The sequence below is a fragment of the Microcaecilia unicolor genome, chromosome 6 (genome assembly GCF_901765095.1).
Source record: "Microcaecilia unicolor chromosome 6, aMicUni1.1, whole genome shotgun sequence".
Classification (NCBI taxonomy): domain Eukaryota; kingdom Metazoa; phylum Chordata; class Amphibia; order Gymnophiona; family Siphonopidae; genus Microcaecilia; species Microcaecilia unicolor.
Window position 1 is genome coordinate 339,703,750 of NC_044036.1, and position 27,508 is coordinate 339,731,257.

The window sequence follows — 27,508 nt, forward strand, 5'->3', positions numbered from 1 at the left end:
ACCCCCTGTGCTGACCACTCTGATTTTCAATCCACTAGTAAGCCGTTATTTTAGCTGTTTACGCAGAGGGGTTGTTTTAGTGTGTTGCAGGGCTGCCGAGAGACACAGCCGAGCCCGGGGCAGGACCGTCACCATCACCGCCGCCACTGCCTCCCCTACCTGGGCCGCCACGCCCCCACCTGGGGCACCACACCCCCTCACCTGGGCTGCCACGCCCACCCCACTATATTCAAGGTGCCCCCATATTTTCGAGCTGCCACCCCTGCCCGCCCCCTGTGTGAGTCAGCCACTCTGTCTGTCGTCTCCTTTTCTGCTCCTGTGTGCGTGCAGCAACCCAGATGATTGCATTAACGAGATATCACGTTAATGCAATCATCTGGGTCTCTGCACGTACGCAGGAGCAGGAGAGATAGACCCGGAAGAAGCAAGATTGTTGGCACCACACCCCCCCCCCCCCCTTGGAGGCTGGGCCTGGGGAATTTTGTCTCCCCTGCCGCCCCCTCTCAGCAGCCCTGATGTGTTGTAAGACTTTGTATTGTTTATTGTGGTTTGAAACCCAATGTTGGGTCTTTACTGGCCACGAGTGAACTATCAGACCTGAGAAAATAAGGAAATAATCAATCCAAGCTACACTTTGATTTCACAAACAGTAGTATTTGCAATAGCGTTACATTTTTAATGTCCTCACACACAAATTTAGGAATACTGCAGTTCATTAGTGCCATTTTAATATGCAGGTTCATTTGATTTTTTAACAGTGAATGTGCTAAGAGGGCTCTTTAGTGGGCATTTGAGTGCATTGACTCCATAATCTGCAACATTCATGCACAAACCCAGATACGCCAACTGCTGAAACCACATCCTCTGGCAACGAGTTCCAGAGCTTAACAATTTGTTCAGTGAAAAGATATTTCCTCCTATTTGTTTTAGACAAGCAACAAAGCCCGTTTCGTGAAAAATGAAACGTGCCCTAGGAAAGCTCTCGTCTAAGCGATTTCTCCTCTCTCCCCTGCCCTCCCCTCCATGTCCAGCGATTCTCCCCTCCCATCCATGTCCAGCGATTCTCCTCTGCCCTGCTCTCCCCTCCCATCCATGTCCCGCGATTCTCCCCTCCCATCCAATCCATGTCCAGCAATTCTCCTCTGCCCTGCCCTCCCATCCATGTCCAGCGATTCTCCCCTCCAATCCATGTCCAGCGATTCTCCTCTGCCCTGCTCTCCCCTCCCATCCATGTCCCACGATTCTCCCCTCCCATCCAATCCATGTCCAGCCATTCTCCTCTGCCCTGCCCTCCCCTCCCATCCATGTCCAGCGATTCTCCTCTGCCCTGTCCTCCCATCCATGTCCAGCGATTCTCCTCTGCCCTTCCCTTCCCTGCCCTCCCATCCCATCCATATCCAGCGATTCTCCTCTGCCCTCCCATTCCATCCATGTCCAGCTATTCTCCCCTCCCTTCCCCTCCTCTCCCCTCCCATCCATGTCCAGCGATTCTCCTCTGCCCTCCCATCCCATCCATGTCCAGCGATTCTTCTCTGCCCTCCCATCCATGTCCAGTGATTCTCCTCTGCCCTTCCCTGCCCTCCCATCCCATCCATACCCAGCGATTCTCCTCTGCCCTGCCCTCCCATTCCATCCATGTCCAGCGATTCTTCAATCCCTTCCCCTCCTCTCCCCTCCCATCCATGTCCAGTAATTCTCCCCTCCTCTCCCCTGCCCTCTTTCCTTCCTGCCGCCCTGCCTTTAAGCCGTTCATGTTACCTCAGGTCGCAGCAGCGGCAGGCTCGGCTCGCATCGCCTCCAGCCTTCCCTCTCAGTGTCCCGCCCTCCTCTGACGTCATTTCATCTTTCCGCGAGGGCAGAACACTGAGAGGGAAGGGAACGCTAGAGGCGAGCTGACGTCAGCTCATTTGCATGCTGTTACGCGAACCCAGCCAGCCAGCTATCCATGGAAGCAGAGTGACCAATTGTTATATAGATGTGTTTCCATGTACCTTCTGTGAGTGTCCCCTAGGCTTTGCATTTTTTGAAAGAGAAAAAAATCGATTTGTTAGGATGTTGGCTATCGGCTATCTTGATGTTTCGGTTCTTTTCACTATGTATTTGTTTTATTTTTGCAATAAAGATTTGAGAAATAAAAAAAAAAAAGATTCATTTTTACCCGTTCTACACCACTCAGGATTTTGTAGGCCTCAATCACATCCCCCCTCAGCCCTAACCTCTTCAGCCTTTCCTCACATTCCCAGTCTTACCTCTCACAACATTCCCAGGGTACAGACAGCGAGATTTCTCACTCCAGTAGGCACAGACTCTGGTACCAGGCTGGAGGCAACAGGTGGTCTTGGGTGTGATGTCATGAACCTGACAACAAGAGGAAGATTAAATAAAGCCCATCAGCAGCTCTGTGGAACGTTGTGTTGTCAGGTGTCTTACACTTGACGTTCATATTTTGCAGACACTCACAGAGTAACTTTAATCACGTTTTATCTGAAGAAGTTTCTATTTATTTATTTTCCAAAATTTCTGTATCGCCTAAAACAAAGCAGTGTACAAAAAACTAACAAAGCAAAAATGCAGAGCAAAAGCATAATTACAAACATTATTGCAAACGCCCATTAAAAGGTAGACATTTGCTTTTCCAGGCTGTGTTTAATAAAATGCCATTTTTTTCTTTCCCTCTTCCCTCAAAATCAGGAAGACAGAGAACTCTGTCAGCTTTTTCTGCCTAGGGAAAATTAATCCTCCCCCCCCCCCCCACAGAGGACATAAGAGCGTGGCTGGATGATCTTGGGGTGCAAGAGTGCCCCAACATCCGGAGGTCCAAGCTAAGCCAGTGTAGGTTACCAGAGATGCACCAGTGAACAGTGTCTGAGATCAATCTAAGATTATCAAGCCAGACATCATGGATCCCACTGACCACGACGCAGAATCCGCTGATAATTCAGTCAAAAGAATGGCACACAGAGAAGCTGTGGGCAAGGGCTGAATGGTGTGCCTGCCAGGGGCGTAGCCAGAAAACAGATTTTGGGTGGGCACCCGAGTGTTCTCCCCCCCACCAACCCAACCACCACCAAAATAAAATCTCAGCCGGCAGGAAAACGCTTCTTTTCCACCTTGGCATGCGCTGAAAACTAACATGGAAGTGCGGTATCATGAAGAGCAGCATTTTCGTTACCATCAGGTGGAAGTCTTCAGCTGGCGGAGCTTGGGATCCCCACCAGCTACCGCTAAATGTGTGCTACTGTTGGGTGGGCCTGAGCCCTAATTGGGTGGGCCCTGGCCCATCCAGGCCCACCTGTGGCTACGCCACTGGTGCCTGCTGGAAGACCCCACATCACTGTTCCCTCTGAGCTGAGCAGGAGTCCTCCAGATCCAGTGCTGCCAGTGGGGGGGGGGGGGGGGGTGCGGTTTCACTATCACTTTTTCGCTCCATGGTGCGACCGCACCTTGAGTATTGTGTTCAATTCTGGTCGCCGCATCTCAAGAAAGATATAGTAGAATTGGAAAAGGTGCAGCGAAGGGCGACTAAAGTGATAGCGGGGATGGGACGACCTCTCTATGAAGAAAGACTAAGGAGGCTAGGGCTATTCAGCTTGGAGAAGAGATGGCTGAGGGGAGACATGATAGAGGTATATAAAATAATGAGTGGAGTGGAACGGGTGGATGTGAAGCGTCTGTTCACGTTTTCCAAAAATACTAGGACTAGGGGGCGTGCGATGAAACTACAGTGTAGTAAATTTAAAACAAATCGGAGAAAATCTTTCTTCACCCAACGCATAATTAAACTCTGGAATTCGTTGCCGGAGAATGTGGTAAAGGCGGTTAGCTTGGCAGAGTTTTAAAAGGGGTTAGACGGTTTCCTAAAGGACTTGGGAAAAATCCACAATTCCGGGAATAACATGTATAGAATGTTTGTATGTTTGGGAAGCTTGCCAGGTGCCCTTGACCTGGATTGGCCGCTGTCATGGACAGGATTGCTGGGCTCGACGGACCCTTGGTCTTTTCCCAGTGTGGCATTACTTATGTACTTATGTAATAATGGACAGGCAAGTTCTGCAGGTCTCCAGAGAACCTGCCCCTGTCCTTAGCAATCGAAAACACAATATTGAAGCGCCATCCCCTACTGGCCGAAACGCAGTTGGAGGACTCCTGCTCAGCTTAAAGGGAACAATGCCCCACATACCAGGAAAATGCTGGAGCCGGGCTGAACTTTGGGATTACCAATCAGATTAGGTGATTTTAATATGGCTGGGGGGGGGGGGGGGGGGGGGGGGGAAGGGGGAGACTGAGGAAAGATCTGATTCCCCCTCTACCACCTGTCAGCAAGGGCCTGATTGTGTGAGGGTAGAAGTTTGAAAACTAGAGTTGGCCTACAGAATAGGGATACTGGATAGCTCCAGGTCATCAAGGACTGGCTTATCCGGGCCTGGTTTTGCCCCACTGCATGCAGGGATTTGTAGTTCTGATTTTTCCAACGATTTTCTATGAAAAGCAGAACTACAAATCCCTGCATGCAATGGTGCAAAACCAGGCCTGGGACCGCCCATCTTTAATGAGCCGCAGCCATCTGGTTGTCCTGCCAATGACCCCTGTTGAAGCCACAGGATTAGGGGAAAAGCATTGACAGGGAGATGATCAAAGGTAAATGCGGGCGCCACAGGCCACTAGCGCCTGCATTTACCTGCGCAGAATACTCAGCGGTCTCTAGCGCAGGTGATGAGCATGCCAAGGAACACTGCAAAGTTCATTTAAATGATATTCAAATGAGCTCATTTCATATTCCCCCCTCATGCTCAGGCGTTCCTACCGCCTTAATCCCACACCAGCTTGGAGCTGGCTTTAGGGTTAAGAAGGAAGAAGCAGTGCCCAGCCTTATTGGTCATCTGTCCTCCCTCTTCCTCCTCCCCCCAAATGCCCAGGCAAGGGTAAAACACATAGCCTGGGAGTCCAATGGACCCCTGAACCCCCCCCCCCCAGTGGGTAAGGCCCCGGGGGTCCGCTGGACTCCTGGACCCGCGACAAATGCAAACCCCTGGTGGTCCAGTGAGACCCCTGTCAAGGAACCCCCCCTATTACCCTAGTGGCCTAGCGGTTGCCCCCCCACAAACCCCTCGTACCTTTGGAGAAGGGACATGATCCTAGTCCCGCCTCTCAAAATAGTGGTGCCCAGCCCTGCCCCGTGCATCCTATTTCATGCACGTTCATTGCGAATATCCTGAAAATCTGACTCGCTCTGCAGCAACGGCAGGACTACAAAATTCAGCCAGGAAGACAGAAATGGAAGAAAATGTCTTGGTGTATGTGTGTCTGTGTGTGGTGGTGGTGGTGGGGTTATCTGTATGTTTACGTGTCTGCTTCTATTCCGGTGAAATTCTGTGGACACCTTAGTGAAGCCCCAGCTTTTCCTCCTCTGCCCTGCTCTCCATCTAGTACCGGGCCTGAAAAGTGCTTTTTCCCTGCCTTGGTCTCTGCTGAGGGACAGTTCAAATGCAGAACTTTCTACTAAGGTACCTCCAACTTACCGCTTCCTGCAACAATTGTTCCAGTGAGTAGATCCTTTGCCGATTTCCTCTTTCTCCCTCGATCACAACGCTGTAGCTGAAAGAGACATGAGATTATGACAGCACTGAGACACAGAGGGGCATCTCCGTGGGCGGCCATGCGAAGGGGCGGGACAAACCGTATTTTCGAAAAAAGATGGGCGCCCATCTTTTTTTCAATAATATGGGTTGTGCGGGGAAAATGCCTAGGATTTGGGCGTTTTTGAGCTGGGCGCTATCGGTTTTCAGCGATAATGGAAACCGAAGGTGCCCAGCTCAAAAACGAACAAATCCAAGGTATTGGATCGTGGGAGGGGCCAGGATTCGTAGTGCACTGGTCCCCCTCACATGCCAGGACCCCAACTGGGCACCTAGGGGGCAATTTACAAATTAAAAAAAAAATTAAAATAGTTCCTAGGTGCATAGCACCCTTCCCTTGTGTGCTGAGCTCCCCAAATCCCCCCCAAAACCCACTGCCCACAAGTCTACACCATTACCATAGCCCTAAGGGGTGCAGGGGGGCACCTACATGTGGGTACAGTGGGTTGTGGGGGGTTTTGGAGGGCTCAACATTAACCAGCACAAGTGGAACAGGTAGGGGGGGATGGGCCTGGGTCCGCCTGCCTGACGTCCACTGCACCCACTAAAAACTGCTTCAAGGGACCTGCATACTGCTGTCAGGGAGCTGGGTATGACATTTGAGACTCGCATACAGGCTGTCAAAAAAAGTTTTTAAATTTCTTTTTTTGTGGTGGGAGGGGGTTAGTGATCACTGGGGGAGTCTGGGGAGGTCATCCCCGATTCCCTCCGGTGGTCACCCAAATTCTCGCTTCTGCTGCCCTTTTTTCTTCGATTATCGGCCGAAGGCGCCCATCTCTCCTCGGCCGATAAACACACCCCAGTCATACCTTCACCACGCCTCCGAAACGCCCCTGTCCACTTTGTTCGTTTCCGTGACGGAGTGCAGTTGAAGACGCCCAAAATTGGCTTTCGATTATACCGATTTGGGCGCCTTTGCGAGATGGGCGCCCATCTCCTGATTTGGGTCGAAACATGGGCGCCCATCACTTTCGAAAATATGGTGGACAGTGTCCCTGCCTCATTACCCAAGTGGGGCAGTGGGCTCAGTCTCTGTGGCATGAATTAGGGGCTCTTTTGCCTATTTTATATCTATTTATAGTCCAGATCTAACAGTCATGGGCTATGCGCCAGGACTATAATCTGGCTCTCAGGTGTTAGAATTCTACCTACCTCCCCACCAGGGGCGTAGCCAGACCTCGGTGGGAGGGGGGTCCAGAGCCCAAGGTGTGTGGGGGGGATATTTTAGCCCGCCTCCCCCAGCTGCCGACCCTCCCCGCCACTTTCGGACGCCCCCTCCGTCGCCAACCTTCCCCCACCACTTTTGACCCCTGCCACCGCCAGGTACTTTTACTAGTGGGGGTCCCCAACCCCCGCCAACCCCCGCCAGGCTTAGTCTGCTTCAGCACTGGAGACCGGCGCTGAAGAAGATTAAGCCTGGCGGGTGTTGAAGACCCCTGCCAGCAAAGGTACCTGGTGGCGGCGGGGGAGGGTTTTGTCGGCGATAGCAGGGGGGGAGGTCAAAAGTAGAGGGGGCCAGGGCTAAATCTGTGGGGGTCCATGCCCCCGTGGCCCTACCTAGCTATGCCCCTGCTCCCCACACCCCACCCTGGCCTTCTGACAAGATGTTTATTTTTATTTATGAGCACTGCCCCCCCCCCCAACCTCAGGGTGCCCTCCCTGAACTTATCTTAACACACCCTGGTGGTCTAGTGACCTCTTCAGGGCAGGAAAGAAACCCACTCTTTCCTGCCCACTGCCACTGCTCTGCTCTGCTCACTGCCACTGCTTCTTCAAAATGTCTACCAACACTACTGCTTGAAGTCTTGGCAGCCATTTTGAAGAATACGGTAGGTTCAGGCTTATTTTCGAAAGAGATCGCCGGCGATCTTCCGACACAAATCGGGAGATCGCCGGCGATCCCCTGAAACCGGCCAAATCGGTATAATCAAAAGCCGATTGTGGCCGGCTTCAACTGCTTTCTGTCGCAGAGCCGGCAAAAGTTGAAAGGGGGCGTGTCCGCATGGTAGCGAAGGCGGGACGGGGGCGTGCGTTGAGATGGCCGGCTTTGCCCGATAATGGAAAAAAGAAAGCCGGCCGTCAGGAGAATTTGGTCCGTTTTATTTGGACCCTTTTTTTTAGGTCCCAAAAAAGTGCCCCAACTGACCAGATGACCACCAGAGGGAAGCGTGGATCACCTCCCCTTACTCCCCCAGTGGTCACCACCCCCCTCCCACACACACACACACAAAAAAAAATCTGACATTTTTTGCCAGCCTCAAATGCCATACCTAGCTCCCTGACAGCAATATGCAGGTCCCTGGAGCAGTTTGTAGTGGGTGCAGTGCACTTGAGGCAGGTGGACCCAGGCCCATCCCCCCCCTACCTGTTACACTTGTGCTGCTAAATGGGAGCCCCCCCTAAAACCCCCTGTACCCACATATAGGTGCACCCTTCACCCCTTAGGGCTATGGTAATAGTGTAGAGTTGTGGGCAGTGGGTTTTGGGGGGGGGGATTTGGGGGGCTCAGCACACAAGGGAAGGGTGCTATGCACCTGGAAGCTAATTTTGTTTTTTTTATTAATTTTTTTAAGTGCCCCCTAGGGTGCCCGGTTGGTGTCTTGGCCTGTCAGGGTGGCCAGTGCACTAGAAATGCTGGCTCCTCCCACGCCCAAATGCCTTACATTTCGCCGGATTTAAGATGGCCGACTCCGGTTTCCATTATGGCTGAAAATCGGAGTCTGCCATCTCATCTAACCCCGCGGTGACGATTTGGCTGGGCGCCAAGTGTATTTCGAAAATATGCTGGCTCCGTCCGTTCATGGAGCCGGCCCCGAAGATGGCCGCCCATCGATTTGGCCGGCGCCGTTCGATTATGCCCCTCCATATCTGCTCCCTCCAAAAAGAGGACACATGCCCCACCCCCCTGGCACACCCCCACACCACGTCCCTGTCACATACCGCTTCACCCCTTTCACACCCCCCTCCCGCCCCCCATCACACCCCCCTAAGAGTATCCTATCCTCCCCTCCTCTTACCTTACTGTACTGACCTGGTGCTCTAGTGACCTCTTCGGGGCAGAAAAGAGCCCCCTCTTTCCTGCCCTGCATACTGTTGCTTACTGATGATCCGGTCACTAGGCAGCTTCAACTCTTGGCAGCCATTTTGAATCGGCGCTGGGACCATCAGCAAGCAAACAGTATGCAGGGGCAACGCTTTGCCCGAACAGGTCACTAGACCACCAGGGCAGTATAGTAAGGTAACGGAGAGGGGACTAGGATAGACACCACTAGGTCCACCCGCCAGCCTGCCCCTTTGTCCAGAAATCCGGACAAACAGGCAGGCTGGCAAAACCCGCCCGGTTGCCCGGCCATGGTCCTCAAAAGAGGACATGTCCGGGTAAAACCGGACATATGGTAACCCCTAAGGGAGGTGCAAGGAGCCCCTGAGAGCGCAAGGCCCTGTGCGGCCGCCCCTGTTTAAGACCAGCACTGAGTGTTCAAATTAACAAAGTGGCCGTGGATGCTGTGAGTTTCACAAGCACTGTGTGAGGAAACATGGGGCCTTGCTTCTTACATGTCTGGTGGCTGCAGGATTTTCACACTGCCGGCGTACAACAGATTGTCTTCCTTGGAATCAGGATGTGGAGTCCATCCTGAAGCTCCGTCTTTGGTAATGGTGCACGTTTGTGCTGCGGAGGGACAGAGAGGAAAACCGGTCAGATCAACGCAGCCCCGCCCATTGCCTTCCATTTCTGCAAAGCCAGCAGAGGCGGATCTTACCGGAAGCAGCGTTCCTTTCCACAGCAAAGCCTTCTCTTCATCTTCTTCGGAAAAGCTGCTGTTCTCATCAAATTCAAAGTCATCCTCCACAGCAAAGCTTGCGAGCAATTTGCTGACTGCCCGACCTTTGCCCTTGAAAAAGCAAAGTACTTCAGTCACATAATGATGCCAACCTAAGAAAGCAGCTACAGCCAAACAGTGCCCAAAAGGGGAAAATTCCCACAAGAAAGATAACGGCACATTTATGACATCAAGAATTTTTAAAAGCCAGTTTTTTCACCCCTAAAGACACAAAAAAGACATGCATATTATTATGTCCATTCAGAAGGCAACCAATGAGAATTCAAGGGTTCTGCAGACTATTTTCATGAGAATTTATACTTTGAGTGAACCTAGGTTCATACCTCCAAAAGTAAGGAAATTCTTGTAAAAAAGCAAAAACAACCCATCCTCTGAGCCCTCCAGTCGTAGAGGTCAAAGGCTCTGTATCCCTGAGTCCATCCCCTGAACCCTCCAGTCCTAGAGGTGACAGACTCTGTATCCCTGTGTTCATCCCCTGAGCCGAGTCGTAGAGGTGACAGGCTCTGTATCCCTGAATCCATCCCCTGAACCCTCCAGTCCTAGAGGTGACAGACTCTGTATCCCTGTGCCCATCCCCTGAACCCTCCAGTCCTAGAGGTCAAAGGCTCTGTATCCCTGTGTCCATCCCCTGAGCCCTCCAGTCCTAGAGGTCAAAGGCTCTGTATCCGTGTCCATCCCCTGAGCAGTCCTAGAGGTCAAAGGCTCTGTAGCCCTTTGTCCATCCCCTGAATCCTCCAGTCCTAGAGGTGACAGGCTCGGTATCCCTGTGTCCATCCCCTGAACCCTCCAGTCCTAGAGGTCAAAGGCTCTGATCCCTGGGTCCATCCCCTGAGCCCTCCAGTCCTAGATGTCAAAGGCTCTGTATCCCTGGGTCCATCCCCTGAGCCCTCCAGTCCTAGAGGTCAAAGGCTCTGTATCCCTGTGTCCATCCCCTGAGCCCTCCAGTCCTAGAGGTCAAAGGTTCTGTATCCCTGTGTCCATCCCCTCAACCCTCCAGTCCTAGAGGTGACAGGTTCTGTATCCTTGTGTCCATCCCCTGAACCCTCCAGTCCTAGAGGTCAAAGGCTCTGTATCCCTGTGTCCATCCCCTCAACCCTCCAGTCCTAGAGGTGACAGGCTCTGTATCCCTGGGTCCACCCCCTGAGCCCTCCAGTCCTAGAGGTCAAAGGCTCTGTATCCCCGTGTCCATCCCCTGAACCCTCCAGTCCTAGAGGTGACAGACTCTGTATCCCTTTGTTCATCCCCTGAGCTGAGTCATAGCGGTGACAGGCTCTGTATCCCTGAGTCCATCCCCTGAACCCTCCAGTCCTAGAGGTGACAGGCTCTGTATCCCTGTGCCCATCCCTGAACCCTCCAGTCCTAGAGGTCAAAGGCTCTGTATCCTGTGTCCATCCCCTGAGCCCCTCCAGTCCTAGAGGTGACAGGCTCTGTATCCCTGGGTCCATCCCTGAGCCCTCCAGTCCTAGAGGTCAAAGGCTCTGTATCCCTGTGTCCATCCCCTGAACACTCCAGTCCTAGAGGTGACAGACTCTGTATCCCTGTGTCCATCCCCTGAGCCCTCCAGTCCTAGAGGTCAAAGGCTCTGTATCCCTGGGTCCATCCCCTGAGCCCTCCAGTCCTAGAGGTCAAAGGCTCTGTAGCCCTTTGTCCATCCCCTGAATCCTCCAGTCCTAGAGGTGACAGGCTCTGTATCCCTGTGTCCATCCCCTGAACCCTCCAGTCCTAGAGGTCAAAGGTTCTGTATCCCTGTGTCCATCCCCTCAACCCTCCAGTCCTAGAGGTGACAGGTTCTGTATCCCTGTGTCCATCCCCTGAACCCTCCAGTCCTAGAGGTCAAAGGCTCTGTATCCCTGTGTCCATCCCCTCAACCCTCCAGTCCTAGAGGTCAAAGGCTCTGTAGCCCTTTGTCCATCCCCTGAATCCTCCAGTCCTAGAGGTCAAAGGCTCTGTATCCCTGTGTCCATCCCCTGAACCCTCCAGTCCTAGAGGTGACAGACTCTGTATCCCTGTGTTCATCCCCTGAGCTGAGTCATAGCGGTGACAGGCTCTGTATCCCTGAGTCCATCCCCTGAACCCTCCAGTCCTAGAGGTGACAGGCTCTGTATCCCTGTGCCCATCCCCTGAACCCTCCAATCCTAGAGGTCAAAGGCTCTGTATCCCTGTGTCCATCCCCTGAGCCCTCCAGTCCTAGAGGTGACAGGCTCTGTATCCCTGGGTCCATCCCCTGAGCCCTCCAGTCCTAGAGGTCAAAGGCTCTGTATCCCTGTGTCCATCCCCTGAACCCTCCAGTCCTAGAGGTGACAGACTCTGTATCCCTGTGTCCATCCCCTGAGCCCTCCAGTCCTAGAGGTCAAAGGCTCTGTATCCCTGGGTCCATCCCCTGAGCCCTCCAGTCCTAGAGGTCAAAGGCTCTGTATCCGTGTCCATCCCCTGAGCCCTCCAGTCCTAGAGGTCAAAGGCTCTGTAGCCCTTTGTCCATCCCCTGAATCCTCCAGTCCTAGAGATCAAAGGCTCTGTATCCCTGTGTCCATCCCCTCAACCCTCCAGTCCTAGAGGTGACAGGCTCTGTATCCCTGTGTCCATCCCCTCAACCCTCCAGTCCTAGAGGTGACAGGCTGTGTATCCCTGTGCCCATCCCCTAAGTCCCCACTGTCCCACCAGTGACAGGTTCTGTATATCCTCGTGCCTGCGTACCCTGTGCTCTGTAGAGTGTTGGTTGAGTTCTTTCTGCCCTAGAACTGCTGACAGTGCGGTACCTGTTTGAGGGGCAGCTTGTTTTTCATCTTTGCCAGCTTCTTCCCCTTGCTGATGAGGTTCTTGGAGTTTCTAGGGGCCAGGGCCAGGCCTAAGCCTCCGTTCTTCCTCTGCAACAGAAGCAGAGACAGGCAGGGAGCTGAAAACCATGTTATTTGGGAGTGACCTCACACCTAGGCCACTGAAATGCTGGCACAAGAACTAGTCACCTAAATGTCATTTTTAGTTTTAATCTTTGAGAGCTCTCGGGATTATAGCTACTAATGGCCTTTGCTTTCCAAATAAGTTAATACTGACCCTTAAAGCTGATTGTAACACTTTGCTCTTCCTGGTAGCTTTCTTCAGGCGTTCGCTTGAGATCTTTGCCCCTTCTCTAGCACTGAACAGGGTGTCACTGGGCTCGGACTGCATCTGCCATTGGAGGCTCCGCTTTGGTCTTCCCTTTAACTTCTTCTTATGCGCCCCTTCACGTGTCAGGGACTTTTTCCTTACTGGGAGCTTCTCCACCTTCCCCTTCCACTGCTGGATTCTTCACTGTGTTTTCCTGCTCGCTTTTTGATCTTTACTTCACCCCCAGGGCTGGACATTTTACAAGGCCCTAAGGAAAGGGAATGAGAGAAAGAATGACATAGTAACATAATAACATAGTAGATGACGGCAGAAAAAGACCTGCACGGTCCATCCAGTCTGCCCAACAAGACAAACATATGTGTAAACCTTACCTTGATTTGTACCTGCCTTATTCAGGGCACAGACCGTACAAGTCTGCCCAGCAGTATTTCCCGCCTCCCAACCACCAGTCCCGCCTCCCACCACCGGCTCTGGCACAGACCGTACAAGTCTGCCCAGCAGTACTTCCCGCCTCCCAACCATCAGTCCCGCCTCCCATCACCGGCTCTGGCACAGACTGTATAAGTCTGCCCAGCACTATCCCCGCCTCCCAGCCACCAGCCCCGCCTCCCATCACCGGCTCTGGCACAGACCGTATAAGTCTGCCCAGCACTATCCCCGCCTCCCAACCACCAGCCCCGCCTCCCATCACCGGCTCTGGCACAGACCATATAAGTCTGCCCTCCACTATCCTCGCCTCCCAACCACCAACCCCCCCACCTGCTCTGCCACCCAATTTCGACTAAGCTTCTGAGGATCCATTCCTTCTGCACAGGATTCCTTTATGCTTATCCCACGCATGTTTGAATTCCGTTACCGTTTTCATCTCCACCACCTCCCGCGGGAGGGCATCCAAGCATCCACCACCCTCTCCGTGAAAAAATACTTCCTGACATCTTTCCGGAAGCTGCCCCCCTTCAACCTCATTTCATGTCCTCTCATTCTACCGCCTTCCCATCTCGCTAAAATGTACTGAATGGAGAGCATTGGAGATCCCAGTCCCAGACTGTGCTCCCTTCATTCAGCTACTATCACAACAGTGAGACTTATCTCTAGGAATGTTACAACATCTATTTCTTGATTACAATTGATTCATGGTACGTCTGCGAGACTTGAAGAAATCGAAGTTTGATGAGGATCAGGTCCTCTATTGATGCCTTTGCATTGGCTGCCAATAAAGGCTCGTTGAAAGTTTAAGATTTTCTACGGTCTAAAGCCTGATTTACTTCACTCACCATATAAGTGTACACTCCACGGGTAGCTCTGGTAGACAGTCCCATGTGAATAAATTGGATCTTTCATTCCTTAAGCTAATTCATTTAGGGGTCTGTTTACTAAGCTACGCTAGCAGCTTCTGTACAGCATTGACGACACATCGCATTCAAAGTGAATGGCTGTGGCAGCACTAGTGCGCAGCAGCCGTTGCCAGGGGCTTAGTAAACCCCAGCGTTAGTGTCATCTCGGAAGAATATTGCTTTTCTGGCTGTTCTGCAATTATGGAATTCTCTTCCAGCCCAGCTTAGGCTTGAGACATGTTACATGCGTTTTTGTAAACTTCTAAAAACTTGGCTGTTTCAAAATGTGTATTATGCTCATAACTACTTTTACATAAATCTATTGTTAGTAACATCATCCTCTGTCTTATTTTTAATTTCTATAAACCATCTTGAGCTTTTGGTTACAACAGTATATAGAAATTACGATTTGTATTATTCTATTCTCAGTGTGCAAAAGACCCCTCTACTTCAGAGGCGGGTGCAAAGTCCAAAATATTGTGTAAGTACAAACCAACTAATGAAAAAAAGGAATGACAGGGAAGAAACCAAGAAAATCCATACTTTCCGTTCCTTCCACGTATGCCTGAGAGCTAGAACATGCTTATTCCGCTAGGTATTAATCCCCTTTCTGACTGGAAGAAAACTCATTTCGGTTAACTGTTCTCTACATGTGTTTTCCCCCGCCTCAAGAGTCTGCCAGGATGCCTGATGTTCTTCAGACACAATGTGACTAAGCCCAGATGTTTCCTCCAGCACATCTTCAGTAAAACATCTGGTTTTCATCAGACTGATAAGATCTCAGCATCCTACTCACAATTTCTTGAGTACACAAGGCCAGTGATTATCTGTTGCTGCCCTTGAAACCTCTGCTCAACTCCCCTCTCCCAAAACGTCTTCCATGGCACAATGAGAACGAGCCATGCTCTGCATCTACCCTCTCGGATCTCATGTCACTTACCTAATAGCCCTTGTCTTTCCTTTTTGTTCTTTGCCTTCTGGTTGGCTTCCATTTTCACAACCGAAGAAGGAGAAGGTCCAATCACAGCTGAGTTTACAGGAGAGTGAAGGGGCAGGCTGAAGTCTTTGGACAGCAGCTCTGTGATGTCTTCATCGCCATCTTCACTGTCATAGTCTTCATCCTGCTCTTCATCTAAATGCAAGAAAAACAGACCTGCTAAACATTAGAGCATGTTTTGGCAGACTGTTGGCATCTGCCACAGACACGTGGCCATCGCCTCTGTTTACAATGCTAAACCTGTGATCATGTGACCATGGAGTCAGCTTGAAAACATCTGGTTCAAAGAGGCTGGAAGGGAATTTACCCGTCCCCCAAATGAGCCAGGGTTGCGAGTGTTCAGTGTTATAACGCAATTCTGCGCTCCGTGAAGTAACGTTAATACACAACAATAGTGTTAATACACTTGCTGTTCATGGCATAAGCAATTCATGGCCCCTTTCCAAAGAGGTGACTTACTGGCTTAATCCTTATGGAAAGCTGAACCTGTCTTGCCTTTCTAAATTGCTTTGCATTCTGGTACTTGAAGTTTTTTTTTTTTCCCCTGCTAGGACCACATGAACAGAATTACGGCCTCTGCTCAACGTGAAGAAAGAGAGGCAGGCTCTCCACTAACCTGGTCAAGACAGATGAAGGCTGCACCGTAATCAAAAAATGTTCCTCAAAACCCAAAGACACCCTCCAAATGAAAACCTTACATCACACATTCAGAATACATGAAACAACCTTATTGCGTTCCAAAATTTAGGCTGGGTTAATTTCTCATTCATTCCAATCTTCCGTGTCTACTCAGTAACAGACATGATCCTCAGAGACATCTGGATACAGGCAGGGAAGCCAACTCCAGTAAGACTTTGATTTTCCTTGTTCTTATTACATATCCCAGAATATTCCTTAATGTTTTCAAGCTATGGGGGAGGAGTGGAAGGGTCAGGGATGTGGCTGTCCAACGTGTGTGATTATAAAACGATTGTCAACAAACTAATGTGTATCACATCTCTCACCTCCTCCAGGCCTTTTAAATCCCTGTATTGAAAACAATTTACTGGTAAGCAAAATGCATTCAAAAGGAAAGCAGGGTTTACTCAGATGTTTCTGAGGAGAGGAGCGGAGAGATGGCCATGAGTAAACAGCTGCATTTGGGGAAAAATATCTTAATTGTAACCAGCTACACAAATTAAGAACTGATTTTCGGAGAAGTGGGAGCGTTTGCACTGTCGCCCGCACATGGAAATGGTTTGTGGCAGGGGGTGGCACACCCCTAGTCACTGAACACTCACAAAAGATGTATTTCATTAGTTAAGACCTTCGTAGGATTTTCCATGTCTCTGCACCTCGGCCCCAGCCACAGAGATGACACAGGGCACTTCCTCTTTCAGCTTCCTACTTCCTGCAGTTTTCACCCCACTAACCTTTATTTGTTCGTCAAAATTAAAGGTCACTTGGGGAAAGGAAACAAAGCTTTCCCTTCGCCTCTTTGTTCATGGTTTTAAAGAAAAGTCTCTTTTAGCTGGCTGCCTGGTTACACATCCTGGGGAAGCCTGTAATGCTCTAAAGACTGAGGGAACAGGAAGAGCCTGAGAGCCAAAGACCTTTAGAGAAGCTATTTTCAATTTCAAGCACACTGCAGGGCTGCTCTGTTTTCAGTTACTCTTTCTAGCACCCTTCATCATCTGTATCCTCATGAAACAAATCGGAAACCTCTGCAAATTCTGCTTATGCGGAAGACAAGCCACAAATTCTGGACTTTTCAAGCCATAAACAAGACCACATTTCTTAGTTCAGCTCTACTACTGAGATGCCACTACTACTACTATAAGACAGCACTACTATTAGTACTCTACTGGTAGTAGCAGTTTACTAGCATTTGCTGCACTGCCTTTCAGGCAAATAGCAAAATTATAAAAAATGATATCGAATAGGATAATTAAAATAAGATTTTAAAGTACACAATAAACTGAATAACAACACATAAATAAACAAAAAATAGGATACAAAATAATACTAATAATACATGAAGTAAATTAAACATAAAATAAGGCATAGAGCATGTAGATCCACTACTACTACTACTACAATACTACTACTACTACTACTGTAGCATGACTATTACAGTACTGTAATTATTGCTCCAGCACCACTACCATACTGCTACTATAGTAGTCCTATTATTACTACACTCTTAGCACTACAGGGTTACTATCACTGTATCGCTATAATATTAATACTACTATAATTCTGCAACTACAGTAGTCCTATTATACTACACTTCTACCTCTACAGGGATACTACCACTATACTATTATAATTTTACTATTATTAACTGCAACTACAGTACTCCTATTACTACTACACAACTACAAGACTTACTACCACTACACTATTATAATTTTACTACTACTACAGTACTGCAACTACAGTAGTCTTATTATTACTATACATCTACCACTACAGAGATACTACCACTACATTACTATAATATCACTTCTATTATACTACAGTACTGCACTATACTAGCCCTATTATTACTACACTTCTACCACTATAGGAATACTACCACTACACTACTATAATATTATTACTACTACAATATGGTAACTACAGTAGTCCTATTATTACTACACTCCTACCACTTCAGATTCCTACCACTACAGTATTATAATTTTACTACTACTACCACTACTACAGAGTCCTTTTATTACAACACTTCTATCACTACAGGGTTACTACCACACACTACTATAATATTACTACTATTACTACAATACTGCAACTATAGTAGTCCTATTATTAGTACACTCCTACCATCTCAGGGTTACTAATACTATACTGGCTATAATATTACTACTACTACTACTACAGTACTACCACTACAATAGTCCTAATATTACTACAGGTCCTACCATTACTACCACTGCACCTGCTATAATATTACTACTATTACTACTACAGTACTGCAACTCCAGTAGTCACTATTATTACTACTTCTATAATACTCTTACTCAGGCATCACTACAATTACTTCAGTAATTCCACTACAAACCAACGTTTCTACTTGGTGCTCTTATTACTAGTACCAAGCTACAATCTCACTCCCTTTTGCTGGTATAGTATGTGTAAACCTTAATCCCTACATATACGCAGACGATGTCACGATTTACATCCCGTTCAAACACGATCTAAATGAAATCACTAACGAGATCAACCAAAGCCTCCAAATCATGCACTCCTGGGTGGATGCATTCCAGCTAAAACTCAACGCAGAAAAAACACAATGTTTTGTACTCACCTCACAACACAACAAAAACAACTACTCCACCATAACCACACCATACTGCTCTCTCCCCATTGCACAAAATCTGGCACGTGAGGGGGACCAGTGCACTATGAATGCTGGCTCCTCTCACGACCAAAGGGCTTGCATTTAGTCATTTCTGAGATGGATGTCCTCGGTTTCCATTATTGTCGAAAACCGGGGACGACCATCCCTAAGGACGACCATCTCTAAGGTTGACATAAATGTTGAGATTTGGGTGTCCCTGACCGTATTATTGAAATGAAAGATGGACGCCCATCTTGTTTCGATAATAAGGGTTTCCCCGCCCCTTCGCTGGGACGTTCTGCGAGGACGTCCTCAGGAAAACATGGGAGCCCCGTTCCATTGTGCCCCTCCATGTGTCCCAAGGACTGGGTTGAGGACCATTGCTAAAAAAACATCATATATGCCAAGGGCTCTCAACCCATTCAGCAGGTCACCAAGCCAGTCTGTTTTTCAAGATATCCATAATGAATGTGCATGAGATGCCTTTGATTGCACCACCTCCATTTGTATGCAATTCATCGTCATTGTAGGTATCCTGAAAACCCAACTGGGTTGATCTATATCTGTACTGTAATAGCGGTATGATGCTCCTGGCTATGTCCCCAGTGGGCTGTCACATCAGTGAGCATACACATACTGTCCCATGCACTGACTGCTCAGATGGAGGTATGACAGCCTCTGAAAGTCATCGATTTGATGCTCTGCTGAGTAGAGAATGATTCACTATCGGTTTGATCCCAGTGTAGTTAAAGTAAGTGAAAGACAGAGACCTCCAAGAGAACAAGTGAGAGGGCTGAAGACCTCCCCTACTTGCTGCTCTCTGCACTCAACCTCTTGGAAGAGTGATAATAATGGAATTGGGGGGGGGGGGGGGCAGGAAAAGAGATCTAAGGAAAGAGCTTAATTTTAATTTAACATGAGCATTTATATTTCGCTTTAACTGTCCAGCTCAAGGTGGATTACAATCATGACAAACCACACAAATTACAAAACATACCCAAAACATCATATCAGAATCTGTACCCCATTCACATCAATTGACTGAGGTTCTTTCCACCCATAGTATCTTTGCCTTATCTGGGTAATTTAAGAACATTTTCATTCATCCAATCCTTAACAGTCCTAAAACACAGTATTGAAAAAAAGATAACGTTATCTGAATTGAACCTTTGGTCAGAAACATCAGTGTAATGTCATCTGCAAACATAAAATACATCACCCCTCCCCCAATTGTTCAGAATCTCCCTAAAGGAGCCAAATATATATTGAATAAAATAGGAGACAACAGGATCCTTGTGGAACCAACAGCACGTTGTTCATGGAGAACATGGGAAAAGAAGGTACTAGGAAGGGATCAAGCCTGGGGGGAACGGAAAGACATTGAATGATGGGTAGAGGGGTACAGAGAAAAGAGAGAGACTGACAGGGATAAGGGTGAGGGGAATGACAGAGAGTGCCCACTTGGATTACCTGCTCTGTGGTATCAAATGCTAGCTCACAAAGGGAAGCTGACAGTAAAGCCTACCTCAGACAGTTGAAAATACTCAGCGTCACACTTGATCGCAACCTTACTCTCGAGACCCAAGTAACTCAGTAACAAAGAAAATGTTCTATTCAATGTGGAAGCTCAAACGATTAAAGCCTTTCTTCCCAAGAGGCACCCTTCGATATCTAATACGATCAATGGTCCTAAGCCATGCAGATTGTTGCAACGGAGTCTACGCGGGTTTGCAAAGAACAACTCATAAAAAAAACCTCCAAGACCGCCCAAAACACAGCAGCCAGGCTGATATTCAACAGAACACGTTTCGAAAATGCCAAACCTCTTCGAGAAAAATTGCACTGGCTTCCAATCAAAGAACAGATCACCTTCAAAATCTGCACCTTAGTCCACAAAATCATATACGGAGTAGTCCCAGGATACATGACAGATCTTATAGAACTGCCAATAAGAAACAAAGTCAGACGTCAAGATCATACCTAAACCTACACTACCAAATTGCAAAGGAATGAAATACAAACAACCTATCATCCGGATTCTCTACATAAGCGCACAACTATGGAATGGCCTCCCAAAGCTGTGAAAACAATCCACGACAATCTGAACTTCAGGAAATCACTAAAAACCAACCTCTTCAAACAGCTTACCCAACGACCCCAAGTAAACTTCTTCACCCAGCAACACAGCTCAACCAGTGATCGTACTGGACAATATACAATCTTCATACCCTTGCGACCCTCCACTTATAACTCATACGATCACTATACAACCTTGTATCTGTTATCAACCGACTGGGCAAAACGCCTTGACGGTACTACGTAAGCCACATTGAGCCTGCAAATAGGTGGAAAATGTGGGTACAATGCAATAAATAAATAAATAAAGCCTGGCATTTTTTTCCCTTTGAAGATGGCGGTAATTAAAGAATGTTCCATAATGTCATTAATTTGAGAGGGATTGGGGGGGGAGGAGCAGGGGAGGATTAGTTCAGTAAGTTACCCGTCCTTTAATATCCCAATTAGGCAGATGGCAATCATACAGAGCAACGAACTTATACCTGCTTCTGTGGCCTGTGTGTCTTCAGAAGTCTGTAGGTGCTTAACGGAGGTTCCTGAACTGCAGGCCCTGATAATTTCTTCTGGATCTTGCTTGCTGGGTTTTGCTCCTTCCTCTGAAATGGCGCTGATGCTGGCGGGCAGAGTTTTGTTCCTGACCTTTCTGCTTTACCTGGGATACCTTATGAACCAGTCTGGATGCCAGCTTACTCTGGGAGCGGCTGCTCTTTTACATCGCAGTTTGATCTGGGAGAAGGAAAAAGACATTAGTTTGCAAGTGTTACCCACAACGCTTTCCTTTTTTGTGTCCTGTTTCAGAGCAAAACATCTCTGCGGCAGGAAGCAAAGCTCTCGGAGGTTTCACACTGCGCCATGGTCTTAAGGGCGCAGATCAGGAGCTGGCTGTGTGCCGCTGTAACCTTTTCTAATCAGGAGGGTAAACACAGCCCACTATCCGACATCCTTCCTCTCCTGTCCCTTCTTTCTGAGTTCCACACAGACACCAACTAACCTCTAGACCATAGTGAGGGCCAAAGTAAAGTCTGGGATGTCTTGGAAATTGGGCCCAGGAGTTGGATAACAAAATTTCTCTTTCGCGGGGTTCCTGTTGCTCAGCTGCACTGCGATAGTGCTTCGCCAGGTGGATTTCAAAGTGGGACATAGAGCAATAATTATTGAGGGGCAGTTAGAACAAAAATATCATAATTCCTCTATCAGTGGTGTCTCCAGACAGAAATATTTGGGGTGGCAATTGGGGGGGGGGGGGGGAGGGCAAGCCAAAGTGCCATATCTGCACATCATGCCCGCCACAGCATATCTCCCCTCCCAGTGGTGTAGCCAAGGGTGGCCAGGTGTGGCACAGGCCCACCCCACTTTGGGCTCAGCCCATCCAGTAGCAGAACACCTATGATGTGGCTGGCAGAGAACCCCAAGCCCATCAGCTGAAAAACTCCCACAACTGTCCCTCTTGCATACCTTGTAATAGCAGATCTTCACCTGCAGCAGTGCGTAGCCAAGGGTGGGCCCAGGCCAGGCTTTTTTTGAGGGGGTACTTGGGGGTACTGAGTACCGGCACCTTTTCCATTGTCTGCAAAAATTGACCCCTGGTCCCCAAGTTTTAATGAAAGAGCTCAGCTCTACACACCAATTCTGCCTTGTCATAGATTCTGTGACTGGTTGCAGGGGGCCTGGCTATGGTGGGGAGGGTCCCTCAGTGATCACCCCACCCCTGAAGGGTGGCCTGGCATTGAGTATGGGCACCTTTTTCATTAGATAAAATGCACTGGCCCAGGCCCACCACTTGGGCTCAGGCCCATCCAGTAGCAGTACACCTATGATGTGGGCTGGCAGGCATTCTTCCCAAGCCCCACCAGCCGAAAACTCCAACAACTGTCCCTCTTGCATACCTTGTAATAGATCTTCACCTGCAGCAAGAGCAGTGTGTATTAGTTGCTGCTCGCTGCCAGTGAAAATCTATTTAAAAGGTATGTGGGGGGGGGGGGGGGGGGCGGGGGATGTTTGAGAGACCATATGGTATGCAGGCGAGAGAGGGAGAGACCAAGTCACTTGTGGGACAAGGCGGAGTTCTGCCACCCCATCTTGGGCCCAGGCCCACCCAAAATTGGGTGTCTGGCTACGCCCCTGCCCCCTCCCCTCTGCATCCCCATTTTTAAATTAGCAAAATAGGAAACCATGGCCTTCTACATAAAGAAACCCTCTTCCTCCAGCTAGTTTCAGCTACCAGGTAAAACCACATTATAACTGATAGTATCATTCAATAATTCTTCTGTGAAGGGTGAAGTCTGGATTCTCTACAGATTGGACCGAATCTCATTATAAACTCTGCACCTCCAGTTCTGTATCACAAACTCCACATTCTCCAACAATGGAGCTACCTTCTTACAACATGTCATACAAAAATATTAATTGTGATTATCACTTCAGAGCAGCAGATGCTCCTCCCACTGCCAGTCAGATGGGTTTCTATGTGATGAATCTACACAGGGCCACTGAGAGACTGGGCCGGGCCTGGCCCGCCCCGCCACCGCCCCAAAGTTGTCGCCACTAGCCCCCTCCCAGGCCGCCGCGCCGCAGTCCCCAGCTGCCCCCTCTGTCCGCCACCGGGCTGGGCCCCCTGCATTGAAATCATCACAGTGCCTCACCTGTCACCCTCCATGACTGAAAGACGCAGCAGCAGCAGATCGGATTAGCCTCCCATCGGGCCTTCCCTCCCTGTGTCCCGCCCTCGCGGAAGTTACATCAGACGAGGGCAGGACATAGGGAGGGAAGGCCCATAGGGAGGCGAATCCGATCTGCCGCTGCTGCACTTTCAGTCATGGAGGTGACAGGTGAGGCACTGTGATGATTTCAATGCGGGGGGGGCCCGGCCCAGTGTTGGGTGAGATCGGGGACGGCGGCGCCGGGCCCCCCTTAGAGGCCCGAGCCCGGGGAATTTTGTCCCCCCTGCCCTCCCTCTCAGTGTCCCTGAATCTACGGGATGTGGAGACCACTAGTCCTGAGCATTTTTATTTTGGGTGCCAGGGGCCTGCTTTGAAATAGGGCCAGACACTTTTCACAATAACCCAAAACCCTGCAAAGACACATTCGAAACCTACATAGAAAACTAACCAAACCATAAATGCCTTAATCCACCTATGAAATGACAGTGCCATAAATGTTATACTGGGCCCTAGAGCACCGATATACCTACTACTGGGAAACTAGAACAAGCTGGACTGTTACAAATTCCTACACAGACACCACATGATAGCAGAATCCTTCACATCAGTCGCACGTGCAAAACAGATCGATCCACATCATGAAAGACTCTGATCTTACATAAATCCCTTCAGCAGGAAAAACTGTAAGATCCCAGCTGAAATGCAAAAATGAACCACGAGTGTGGCATTGGAAAACCTCATCACCTTACAAAGAAAGGGGGCAGTATTCAGCCTGCGAAGGTCAGCGATTTTTAAGCCACTGACCGCTATGAGCAGAATGAACCCTAGACATTCAATGCCAAGCCATCTCCAGCGCTGATTTTCTGGGTATGCGTGAGTAACCGTTTAAGTTCTGGCTTCACCGAACTCCACCCACCGACTGCCCCTAACCATTCAGTAGAGGGCTGGATGTGGCCGTCTCCCATTACATGCTGTTGAAAATCAGTAGACAGGCGGGTAACGACCTCTCCTGTCCAGGACTCCAAGATTTGGGTTAAATCAAGCCTGTTCATGGACAGCTGATCTTCACATGTTAAGTAACACTGTATCGTGATGCAGATTCTAATTTGTTACATAGAAACAGAATCACAGCAGCTCTGGGAAATGTATAAACTCGCCACATTGTTCTTCCAGGAGACCAGCTCCTGGCGGAAATAGAGAGAAATATTTAAGCCTGTTTCTTCAGAATTCTCTAGGAGAACTCATTTTCCTATTTTTTTTTTCTTTTTTGCAGGGAGAGGGGGAAGGTTAGGGAGAAGTTTGACCTCTTCTGCTTTTTCATGGCTTGATTTAGCTGTTCATGCTTTCGATGTTTAGTTATGGCTAGCTACGGAATCGTTTTAATTTTGTTTTCCCGATGTGGGATGATTTACCTCTGAGCTTTTCAAACTCCTGTAATCTCCCTCTGACACTCGGCTCCTTTTCTTCTTTGGCTCTCCGTCACTCCTCAGCTCTGTGCACAAAAGGGTTAAAACTGCTTTTAAGGGATCTGTGAAGAAAAATCCAATGAGATCAAAAAATTAATAATTCTGGGATTTAAAAACAAAACTAAAAAAACAAATGAGATTTTAAAACATTAACTTCCTTTTCCTTTGTCAAGATATAAAGAAAAGATACAAAGAAATAGATATAGACATAAGTGATAAAGAGAGAAACAGAGACAAACGCAAACACACATATATACACATACACACCGACACACAAATACACACATACACGAACACATACACACACACACACATACACAAAGACACACACATATACACACACACACACTTACACACACATAAACACACAGACATCACTCCACATACACACACACACACACACACACACACACACATCACTCCACATACACAAACACACACACACACACACACACATAAATACACAAATACACGAACACATACACACACACATACATACACAAAGACACACACATATACACACACACACACTTACTCACACACACATAAACACACAGACATCACTCCACATACACAAACACACACACACACACACACACACACACACACACATCACTCCACATACACAAACACACACACAGGGGCGTAGCCAGACCTCACAGTGGGAGGTTGGGGGCACATTTTGAGTGCCACCCTCCCACCGCCACGCCACCCCCTCCACTGCTACGCCTTGCCTCCCCCATCACCTCACCTCCTCACTCCCCCACCGCCTCACCTTGCCTCACCTCGCCTCACCTTGCCCCCTGACAAATACCTTTGCTGGCGGGGGTCCCCAACCCCCGCCAGCCGAAGCCTTCTTCAGTGCGGTCTCCAGTGCATCCGTGTTTGCTGCCTGGCCCCTGCTTTTCTTCCTCCTCCTGTGCACGCTGAGCGTCAGCGTGCACAGGAGGAGCAAGAAGAAAGAAGAGCAGGGGGCAGGCAGCGAACGCGGCTGCGCCGGAGACCGCTGAGCGTCAGCGTGCACAGGAGGAGCAAGAAGAAAGAAGAGCAGGGGGCAGGCAGCGAACGCGGCTGCGCCGGAGACCGCTGAGCGTCAGCGTGCACAGGAGGAGCAAGAAGAAAGAAGAGCAGGGGGCAGGCAGCGAACGCGGCTGCGCCGGAGACCGCTGAGCGTCAGCGTGCACAGGAGGAGCAAGAAGAAAGAAGAGCAGGGGGCAGGCAGCGAACGCGGCTGCACCGGAGACCGCTGAGCGTCAGCGTGCACAGGAGGAGCAAGAAGAAAGAAGAGCAGGGGGCAGACAGCGAAAGTGGCTGCGCCGGAGACCGCTGAGCATCAGCGTGCACAGGAGGAGCAAGAAGAAAGAAGAGCAGGGGGAAGGCAGCGAACGTGGCTGCGCCGGAGACCACTGAGCGTCAGCATGCACAGGAGGAACAAGAAGAAAGAAGAGCAGGGGGCAGGCAGCGAACGCGGCTGCGCCGGAGACTGCACTGAAGAAGGCTTCAGCTGGTGAGGGTTGGGGACCCCCGCCAGCCAAACCAGGGGCCCGGACGAAATTTGCGGAAGCCCAGGCCCCCGTGGCCCCCCGTAGCTATGCCCCTGACACACATACCCATATACATCATTCAACATACACATCCCCCCCCCCCACAAATATCCACACCTCCCCACATAATCCCTTGCCCCCCCCCCCCACACATATATACCCATCATCTTCCTGAAGCAGAGGAGGATTTGTGATCCTGTGATTCCCAGAAGTTAGGGCTGCCAGGTGATCCCACTCTTGTTTTAAGAAAGGGGTTCTCAACCCCCAACCCTCTGGACAGCCCCAGGCCACTTTAGTTTTCAGAATATCCAAAAATAAACATCTGTTCCAAACCTCATTCTGGTGCTCCAGTCACCTCTCTCAGTGCACTGCAAGCCAGAGATTTTGACTACATTCCCACGGGAATCACAAAGCAACTACTTCCATCCCTGCAGGAATCCCGCAGGTTCCTCTAGATTCCCGTGATCCCCGTTCCCGTTCAGCTCTCTACTCAGGACACACCCATCCAGTCATGTTTCCAGGTCCTGTCAGACAAATCTGACTGTCTTCTTCGACTGGGTGACCAAACAGTTGGATGTGGGAGGGGCGCTTGATGTGGTATACTTGGATTTCAGCAAAGCCTTGACACGGTTCCGCATAGGCGACTGATATATAAATTGAGTGCCCTCGGTGCGGGATCTAGAGTAACTGATTGGGTAAAAAATTGGTTGAGTGGTAGGAGACAGAGGGTGGTGGTAAATGGAGCTTGCTCTGAGGAAAAGGAGGTCGTCAGTGGAGCTCTTTTTAACGTCTTTGTGAGCGATATTGCGGAAGGGCTGTCTGGTAAGGTTTGCCTCTTTGAGGATGATACTAAACGCTGCAACAGGGTGGACACCCTGGAGGGTGTGAATGACATGAGGAAGGACCTAGCGAAGCTAGAGGAATGGACCGATATTTGGGCAACTTAAGGTTTAATCCCAAAAAATGCAGGGTCATGCACTTGGGTCGCAAAAATCCGCGGGAACGGTACAGTATAGGGGTGTAGTGCTTCAGTGTATGAAGGAAGAGCAGGTCTTGGGGGTGATTGTGTCTGACGACCTTAAAGCTTTCAAACAGGTAGAAAAAGCGACAGCCAAAGCCAGAAGGATGCATTGGGTGCATAAAGAGAGGCATGACCAGCAGGAAAAAGGAGGTGATAGTGCCGTTGTATAAGTCTCTGGTGAGGCCTCATTTGGAGTACTGCGTGCAGTTCTGGAGACCGCACCTACGGAAAAGATATAAACAGGATGGAGTCGGTCCAGAGAGCGGCTACGAAATTAGTAAGCAGGTCTTGAATGTAAACATTATAGGACAGGCTTATGAACCTCAACATGTATACGCTGGAAGAGAGAAGGGAGAGAGGAGACATGATAGAAAGGTTTAAAATATCTCAAGGGCATTTATGTACAGGAAGAGAGCCTTTTTCAAATGAAGGAGAGCTCTGGAATGAGGGGGCATATGACAAAGTTAAGAGGGAATAGGCTTAGGAGTAACCTAAGGAAGTATTA

At 49.2% G+C, this 27,508-nt stretch overlaps 1 protein-coding gene across 1 annotated transcript in view; it reads right to left on the reverse strand.

Annotated features, from left to right (window-relative positions):
* The window catches only part of BAHCC1 (BAH domain and coiled-coil containing 1), a 281,988-nt gene that overhangs the window by 11,567 nt on the left and 242,913 nt on the right, over nt 1–27,508 (reverse strand). Inside the window, 14 exon segments of the mRNA XM_030206874.1 lie at nt 2,250–2,358; nt 5,520–5,595; nt 9,192–9,246; nt 9,249–9,306; nt 9,398–9,529; nt 12,235–12,342; nt 12,530–12,724; nt 12,727–12,830; nt 14,858–15,070; nt 20,795–20,954; nt 20,956–21,002; nt 21,005–21,038; nt 24,385–24,500; nt 26,143–26,153. Of these exon segments, the coding sequence (XP_030062734.1) occupies nt 2,250–2,358; nt 5,520–5,595; nt 9,192–9,246; nt 9,249–9,306; nt 9,398–9,529; nt 12,235–12,342; nt 12,530–12,724; nt 12,727–12,830; nt 14,858–15,070; nt 20,795–20,954; nt 20,956–21,002; nt 21,005–21,038; nt 24,385–24,500; nt 26,143–26,153 (1,418 nt within the window).